At 44.8% G+C, this 9,411-nt stretch overlaps 1 protein-coding gene across 1 annotated transcript in view; it reads left to right on the forward strand.

Moving 5' to 3' along the window:
• The first annotated feature begins 7,759 nt into the window (after window positions 1-7,759).
• Window positions 7,760-9,411, forward strand: part of CLU (clusterin) — a 17,387-nt gene continuing 15,735 nt past the window's right edge. Inside the window, exon 1 of the mRNA XM_011944585.1 lies at window positions 7,760-8,133. Coding sequence (XP_011799975.1) covers window positions 7,905-8,133 — 229 coding nt within the window. The 5' untranslated portion in view covers window positions 7,760-7,904. The remainder of the gene's footprint in view (window positions 8,134-9,411) is intronic.

A 9,411-nucleotide genomic window follows, 5' to 3' on the forward strand; every position in this document is an offset into this window, starting at 1 on the left:
TCTTGAACTCCTGGCCTCAAGTGATCCTCTTGCCCCAGCCTCCCAAATTGCTGTGATTACAGGCAAGAGCCAATGTACCAGGCCTAATGCGGTGTCTTTTCAATGGGGCAAAATTAATCTAAAGTTTATATAGAATAATTAATGTCCAAGAAAAGTCAAGAAAATTTGAAAAGGAAGAGTGAAGAAGATGACTTTCTCAATATTAAATATTATTTTTAAGCTCGGTAGTTACAGCTGGGAGTGGCGGCTAACACCTGTAATCCCAGCACTTTGGGAGGCTGAGGAGGGTAATATGCTGACATCCTGTCTCATAAAATTTTTTTTTTTTTAATTAACTGGGCCTGATGGTGTGCACCTATAGTCTCAGCTACTTGGGAGGCTGAGATGGGGGGACTGCTTGAGCTAGGGAGGTCGAAGCTGCAGTGAGCCATGGTCATGACACTGCACTCCAGCCTGGGTGACAGAGTGAGACCCTGTCTCAAAAATAAATAAAATAATATTTTTAAAAGCTATGTCATTAAAACAGTATATTATGCAAGAAGAGAGGAATCCGAGGAATAAACTAGAAAGTCCTGATACAGATCCAAGTTTATTTGGGAAAATTTATGTGTGAAAAAATGGTATTTCAACTCAGTGTGATTAGGGTGATTTATCTGATATATTATGTTGACATAATTGGCTATGTATCTGGAAAAAAATGAAGTTAGATCCTACCTCATCCTTCTCTTACACATGCGTACACACAGTCCTACACACATACACCATAAACATATCAATTCCATTTTGATTACATATCTAATAAGAAATTGACACAATAGAAAGTTAGAAGAAAATTAGAATAGCTGTCTTCTAGCCAGCAAAAGACATTCTTAAACAAGACATGAGATTTAGAAACTCTAAAGAAAAAGATGAACAAAAATCACTTGCATAAAAACTTTAAAAAGTCCTTGGTAATCAAGGATAAAAAAATGATAATCTGGTTGGAAAAACATTGACAACGCAAAAAGGGTCAGTTTCTCTATTTATTTAAAGAGCATCTATAAATTGATAGAAAAAAGATGAATAACTTGATAAAATGAGCAAACAATATGGATAGACAAGTGACAGAGGGGAAATTTTATTTAAAAATAAATAGTTGAAAACAAAAAATATACCAAGAGATAAGGTGGTAAAAATGTCATTTTTCACCCACAAGATTGGCAAAAATTCAAAGGATCAACACCAGCCTGATCAACATAGGGTAATGGACATTCTCAGACAGGGTGGAAGCCACAGCCGCTTTTGGGGAAAGTCATCAGACAAGATATATGAGCATTAGGAATACATGTTCTCTTTCATCCAGGCATCTCAGTGGGACTCTCTACCTCATATAGAGCCATAAAGGCTCTAACAAATTAGGATGCATGCAGAAAGATGTTTATTGTGGCAGTGCTCAGAGTGACAGGAAAAAATTGGACAAGGGGAATGGCTGAAGAACATATGTTCAGCCTCACCATGGAATATTATATAGCTATTAAAAGTATGAGTTAGATCTGTCTGTGCATTAGCTCAGAGGGATGTTCATAATATTTTATTAAGTGGAAAAGAGTAGAGAGCCAAGCAATATGTGTCATATAATTTTGTATTTATTTTTTGGAAAAGATAAAAAGGCAAAATCCATTTCGTAGATATCAATATCTAGATAGATATATACATACACACATATATACACACATGCACACACATATTCTAAATATAAATATATGTATATGTATATATATAAACAGACATCCATTTTACTTTAGAAGCAGGAGATTTAGTGAGGAATTGAAAATAAGGCAGAGAGAAAGAAAGGAAGGGAAGAGAAAAGAAGGGAAGGGAGGAAGGAGGGAAGAAAGGAATGGAGGGAGGGAGAGCCAGAGGGAGAAAGGGAAGGGAAAGGGAAGTTTACTCACCAAACATGAACTTTCCCCCCGAAATCTCTGAGTAATACCACAGCCAGTGGCCTCCTTGTCTCTGTGTGCAGTAAAGCCTCCCCGGAAGTCAGCTCAAGCCAATCTGAGAAGCACAGTGTTATTATAAGATAATACAAAAGGAAGCAGAGAGTGCCTTGGGACCATAGGGAGTGACACCTCTCAAATCACAGGTAGAAAGTGTTCTGCCACCCTTTCCCCTGTCCAGTCAAAGCAATTCTCCCGTGTTTGGTGTAAAAGCCACACAGAGGGACAATGAAGAAATGCAGCATCCTTGGGGGCAGGGATGAGGAGAGTGAGGTTGTCTGGCAACTCCACTCAATGCGAGGAGTTTGAGGGACCTTATGCTATAAGGAAATACATTTAAGTTGAGATACAATATTGGTTTTCAAATGTTTGAAGGGCTTTCTTGTGGGGGAGGGGTCAACTTATGTATTGCCTTAGAAATAAGATATGGGGCAAAGAAGTTATAAGGAGGTGGCCGGACGCAGTGCCTCACACCTGTAATCCCAGCACTCTGGGAGTCTGAGGCAGGCAGATCACTTGAGGTCAGGAGTTCAAGACAAGCCTGGCCAACATGGTGAAACACTGTCTTTACTAAAAATACAAAATTAGCCGGGCGTAGTGGCGCACACCTGTAATCCCAGCTACTCAGGAGGCCAAGGCACAAGAGTCGCTTGAACCCAGGAGGCAGAGGCTGCAGTGAGCCAAGATCACACCACTGCACTCCAGGCTGGCCAACAGGGTGAGACCGATATCAAAAAACAGAATAAAACAAAATAAAAAACAAAAAAAAAGTTATAAGGAGGCAGACTTTAGCTCCACGTAAACAAAACCTGCTAAGATTCCTTTGCACCCCTTTACATTTTCTATAACATGAGAACAATATCAGATGCTCTAATAATGACAGAGAAGTGCAGTGAGGAGAAGATGGGTTAAATTCAGAAGTGGTGCTTGACTTTAGGTGCTCATTAAAATGACTTGGAGAGTTTTAAAATCCTGATGCTTCGGCTCCACCCACAATTAATTCATTCATAACCTCTGGAGGTGGGACTCAGGCACTGATAATTTTTAAAGCTCCCAGGCGATTCCATTGTATAGTCATTGTGTAGCTCCACTGAGAACCATTGATCTAAAATAATTATTAATTGCCATCTGGGTAGTTGTGGAAAAAGCAGGTTTGACTTAAGGCAGATCTGGCACCACTTTTTTTTAAGGGGTCACTCACCTAATAATTGGAGCTAAAGGTCACAGTAAAGCAACTCTGGAGTGAAATACAGACCACATAGCCAGTCAATAGCATGAGGGATAGTGAAGGTGGCATAAGCAACCTTTGTCTACTTGTAGGCACATGCTAAGCCGTTCAGGATTGGCTGGCCTCAGACCTTTCCCCAAGAAGATCCTGAATAGGAAGATGAGACACACCCACCGATGGAGTGAAAGTTTCTGGACTGGATGGAGGTCGGGGGAAAATCACTCAGAATACCTCCGTATTGTCTGTGGGCTGATTTCATTGGATATGATTTTATTAGCCACCAGTTTATCATGGGCCTGTAATTGATTAAATAAATGTATATACCCATTAAATAATTACAGCTTGGAAAGTGATTCTTTTTTACTAAGGTTTTTTGTTTGTCTGTTTGTTTGTTTTCTGTTGTTGTTGTTTTGAGATGGAGTCTCGCTCTGTTGCCAGGCTGGAGTGCAGTGGCACGATCTCAGCTCATTGCAACCTCCAGCTCCCGGGTTCAAGTGATTCTCCTGCCTCAGCCTCCCAAGTATCTGGGACTACAGGCGCATGCATCATGCCCAGCTAATTTTTGTATTTTTAGTAGAGACCGGGTTTCACCATGTTGGCCAGCATGGTCTCTTGACCTCGTGATCCACCCACCTCAGCCTCCTAAAGTGTTGGGATTACAGGTGTGAGCCACTGCGCCCAGCCTTTTACTAAGTCTTAAAAAAAAAATAAAATTGACACAAGAATGGTACATATTTGTGGGGTACAATGTGATGTTTTGATACGTATACACATTGTGTAATGATCAAATTAGGGTAATTAGCAAATCCTTCTCAAATGTTTCTTTGTGGCGAGAACATTGTAAGTTCTCTCTTCTACCTATGTTGAAATATACGATACATTATTCAAAAAATAACAGATGCTGGTGAGGTTGTGGATAAAAGGGAAGGCTAATGTACACTGTTGGTGGGAATGTAAATTAGTTCAACCATTTGGGAAAGCAGTGTGGCGATTCCTCAAAGAGCTAAAAACAGAATTAACATTTGACCCAGCAATCTCATTACTGGGTATATATAGGAATATAAACTGTTCTGCCATAAAGACACATGCACTCATATGTTCATTGCAGTGCTATTCTCAATAGCAGAGACATGGAATCAACCTAAATGCCCATCAATGGCAGATGGATAAGGAAAATGTGGTACATATACACCATGGAATGCTATGCAGCCAGAAAAAAGAACAAGATCATGTCTTCTGCAGGAACATGGGTGGAGCTGGAGGCTGTTATTCTAAGAGAAGTAGCACAGGAATAGAAAACAACATTCTGCATGTTGTCACTTATACGTGGGAGCTGAATGATGAGAACACATGGACACACAGAGAGGAGCAATAGACACTGGGGCCTAGATAAAGGTGGAGGGTGGGAGGAGGGAGAGAATCAGAAGAAATACTTTTTGGGTACTAGGCTTAGTAGCTGGGTGAGGAAATAATCTGTACAACGAACCCTCATGACACAAGTTTACCTCTATAACAAACCTGCACGTTTATCCCTGAACCTAAAATAAAAGTTAAATAAAAAGAAATACACAATACATTATTGTTAACTATAGTCAACTCTACTGTGCAATAGAATACCAGAACTTATCCCTCCCATCTGACTTTAACTGTGTACTGGTTGACCAATCTCTCACCATCCTCCCTCCCCGCTCCCCTTGGAGAGTGATTCCCTTTTTATTTTATTTTCGAGAGACAGGGTCTCACTTTACTGCCCAGGCTATAGTGCAGTGGTGTGATCATAGCTCACTGCAGCCTTGACCTCATGGGCCCAAGCGATCCTCCATCTCAGCTTCCTGAGTAGCTGAGATTGCAGGTGTGCACCACCATGCTTGGCTAATTTTTTATTTTTATTTTTTGTAGAAACGGGGTCTTGCGATGTTGCCCTGGCTGGTCTTGAACTCCTGGGCTCAAACGATCCTCTCACCTCAGCCTCCCAAAGTTCTGGGATTACAGGCATGAGTCACCACGCCAATTTGAGAGTGATTCTTAATCACAGGCCACAGGATACTGCTCTTGCCCGTTCCTAGTTTGTTCCAGCTGTATCAAACTGTTGGCTGAGCTGTGCTGCTCGTGGTGCTAAGCCAGACAAAGCCTAGTTGGGGATGTGTAATAAGGACACTGCATAGCAAAGCAGCCCCAGAGACATCCAGGCAGTCAGAGATGGTGCACAAAGCATAAAGAGATAAACAGATAAATGCAAGGGTCTTTACTCGTCACTCCCTGGCCCTCCCCATGGCCCCGACTCTCCAATAAAGGAAATCAAGCTAAAGCTATGATGGGAGACAGAGGATAAAACAGCAGCACCTGCCAAGAAGATGATGCATTCTGTATGAATCAGCTCAGTGACTCAGCATCTGATAAAGCTTATTTGGAGTGTTTAGAGCAAGGGAAGGAGTGGTTCTGCTCTGCTTTGTGTGCTCAGGCCCCTGGGCATTGGCTGGCCCAAGGCTCCCCGCTGACATTGGCTGGCCCAGGGCTGCACCAAGAGTTTCAAGAGAGATGAGGTCCAGAATGCCAAAGGGCTGGGGTAAAGTCTGCAAACCATGGCAAGGCAAGGAGCTGCAAGCCTGGAGGTCACTGGGAAAAGCAGACTAAGTTGCCTTCAAATATCAGAAGGGGCACTATGGGAGAGATAAGCTGGATTTTCTCTGTGTGGCTCCAGAGGGCAGAACTGGGCTCGGGATTGGCCCATACACGAGCCAGACTGTGACTCAATCAAAAAAGGCCCCAACTTTATCAAAAGCTTTACTAGATAAATGGTTGCATGGAAGGTAGTGAGCTGCCTGTTATTGGTGGCGTTTAAACACGGGCAGGATGACCACCTGGTGCAGATGTTGGGGATGGGGTAGGAATCAGGCAGTGTGCAAGTCCTGAACCAATCAATCTCTATGATCTACTTAGAATATTAAACATCTGGTGATGCATTTATGGCGCTTTCAAAATTCACACTTTTTTACCCTCAAAGTTTGATCTTCTGAACCTTGCTTCCTTAGTAGTGGGAATAATCAAGTAATTATTCCCAATGGACCGACTGTGAATCTGTGAATCATGCTATGTTTTCCCAAATCCTTTCTTCCTCTCCTCCCTTCCCCTATTTCAGATGGCTAAGGCAGATCTCACTGACTGACCTCCAAAGTCTAATTTTTAAAAATATAACTAGATTTATGCCTCCTGTTCCGGAGACTGGGGGAGCTACAGAACAGAAAAGTTACAAGGAGCGAGCTCAAAAACAAGTCTTCTAACCTCAGGCATTGATAAGGAGGCACTGTCCACAGAAAATGTAGCTGTTCCTGATAATTAGACTTTTTTTTTTTTTTTTAAAGAAAAATAAAGTGAAGCTTCTTCTGGGGCATTTTTTTTCTTCTTCTGGGCTAATGATCTTCTTATACTTGGCTTGGCACTAGGTTAGGTTGCAGGGAGCCATGGAGATGATCCATTCCCGATTCCTCATTGTCCAGATGGAAGAAACTGAGGCCCAAGGGCAAAGTGATTGGTCCAAGGTCACCCAGTGTCTCGGGGCACACCTAGGACTGTAATCAGATTTTCATGGACCTGGTCCGGGTTCTCCCACTTTTTCATGGACCTGGAAGATTCCCCCAGGCTGCCTCCTGAAAAGGGCTGGGGTCCTAGGGGCCCCAGGATGTTGGGCAAGCAAGGCACTGGGCCTCCATGTTGTGCCTCCATAGTCCTGCTCCTGAACGGGAAAACTCAGCCCCTGACCACACAGCTCTCCTTTAAGCCCCTTTGTTTCATATGGTTTTCAAAGTCTACCACCCCCAGTGGGGCTGCCTGTGCCCGCCCTGTCCACCCATTGCCCCAACTGTCAGCCCGTTGACTTCTCTCCTGGGGCTCAGACATCCCTGGCTCCAAAATGGACGGCTCAGTTTCTTCCCCAAGAAGTAGCTGCACCTCCAGGGTTCCTGGATTTCCCCCTCCTTGTCAGGGATTGGGGTGGCTGCCACAGGATTCTCCCTGCTCTCAGCAGAAGGAACTTCAGCATTTGGAGACCAGCAAACCCCTCTGGACACAGATCTGATTTCCTAATTGGGAAGGCTTAGTGCAAAATAAAAATTGAGGGCCACTGGTTCAAAAGCTATGAAGAATTTGCAGACTGTCACAGTAGCCCCTTAAACCAAACGTGGATCTGCAAGGGTCCCACACCCATGAAGCCCACCCTGCTTGGCTGGGTTCCAAGAGGATGGGGACAATGATTGCTTAAGCTCCGTGGATCGAGGAGCCCAGAGAGGCCTTCAGGCTCTCCACTATCTGCTCTGATCACTCCTAAACACAATTCTGTTTCCTCCAGGCCTGGCGGCTCAGTCCAGGAACCCCATCAGTGTGATGTTTCCAGGAGAAGGCGTTTCAATACTTCCTGTGCTCTCTTCTCCAGCACAAGGCCCCTCTCCATCCCACCCTCATTATGTCTGACTCTTTACTATTTAAATGGGCCAAGAGAAGTAGCACGTGTGTAACGTGAAGGTTAAGTTCAATGGGGCCAGGGAACTCTGAGACGGTGTTTTGGACTGGGACAGAGGGCCGGGCTAACCGCGTGAGAGGGGCGCCCAGCTGGGCAAGCGAGTTCAGGCTCTTCCCTCCAGGGAGCACCAAGCGGACGCCCCTCAGGGTCTCCCCTGGAGCCAGCACAGCCATTCGCGGTGATGATGCGCCCCCCGGCGCCCCCAGCCCGGTGCTGCACCGGCCCCCACCTCCCGGCTTCCAGAAAGCTCCCCTTGCATTCCGCGGCATTCTTTGGGCGTGAGTCATGCAGGTTTGCAGCCAGCCCCAAAGGGGGTGTGTGCGAGCCGAGCGCTATAAATACGGCGCCTCCCAGTGCTCACCACGCGGAGTCGCCAGGAGGAGCGCGCGGGCACCGGGTGCCGCTGACCGGTGAGATGTCCCCGTCTTCCCTACCCTTGCGCAGAGCTACACCGAGACGGATGGGCGGGCAGGGTTTGGTAGCCAGGCAGAGAGGGATGACAGAGTTCGCAGTGACAATCCTTGCGCTTTCGACGGAGCCCAGGAAGCCAGGGAGGGGAGGTGGCCGGAGCCCCATCACCAGGCAGCTGAACCAGGGGCCCCTGCGCAACCGCTGCCTGAGCGCACGAGCTCCAACCACAATTCTGTGGGGGATAAATAGAGCAGATATAATGATCATCCTTTCGCAAAGATGGGGAAACTGAGACTTGGAGACCTGCCGCGTTGCAGGAGACCCAGGCTAGCAGGTGACGGAGCTGGCCTGCACGGAGCTCCTTCCTGCAGCATGTCCCCTGCGAAGATGCGGATCTCTCAGTTGTGGCTGTCTGCTTGCATGCATGAGTCATCCAGTTTTCTTCTAAATTCTCTAGCTCTCTGGACACTGTGCCTGTAAGTATGAGCCTGCGGATTTAAGTATATGCTGCAACCACCGTAATCCTACTTTTTCTGCCTCCTAATGCATCTGAGGTGCATTAGAGAAAAGTCACACAAGATCCACCAGGCCTCAGACCTCTGATTCCACGGTCATATTTTACAGATGATAATCTGAGATCTGGAGAGGTTTAGGACTGGTGCCAACACTAAACAGCAAATAAGTATCAGAATTGGGATTACAGCCAAAGCCTCCTGACCTTCCAGAATTTCTGGACCTAGTTAAAAAAAAAAGAAAAGAAAAGAAAAAGAAGCTGATTTTTAATTTTTTTTTTAAAGGGAGAGGTTAGGAATTGAAAGGTAAGTACAGATACAAAAAAAAAAAAAAAGATGCCCATGAGAATATAAGTTATAATAATAGTGGGGCATTGGGCACAACTGAAACGGTCAATCTTGTGAGAATAGTAAAATAAACTTGGGTCCGTGAGAAAGTGGAGTATTACATAGCCACAAAAGTATGTTCTTAAAGAATATTTGAAGATGGTGAATGTGAAGGATCTGATTATATGAACTGCATGGAAGACAGAAGGAAATATACCACGGTGCTAACATTTGCCTCTGGGTGGTATGAATTACAGGTGACTATTTTTCTTATTTTCCTTTTGGTTTAGTTTTCTCCATTTGAAAAGGCAAAGAGGAGCCGGGGCTTTGGGATTAAAACCCTCACCAGCTGTTGCCCTCTTCGCTGTCTTCCCGTCCTCCCCACAGCTCCCTGTTCATGGTCATTGATTTTCTTTCTTTCTCTTTCTCTCTTTCTCT

This window comes from Colobus angolensis, unplaced genomic scaffold (assembly GCF_000951035.1).
Source record: "Colobus angolensis palliatus isolate OR3802 unplaced genomic scaffold, Cang.pa_1.0 Scaffold233, whole genome shotgun sequence".
Lineage (NCBI taxonomy): Eukaryota > Metazoa > Chordata > Mammalia > Primates > Cercopithecidae > Colobus > Colobus angolensis.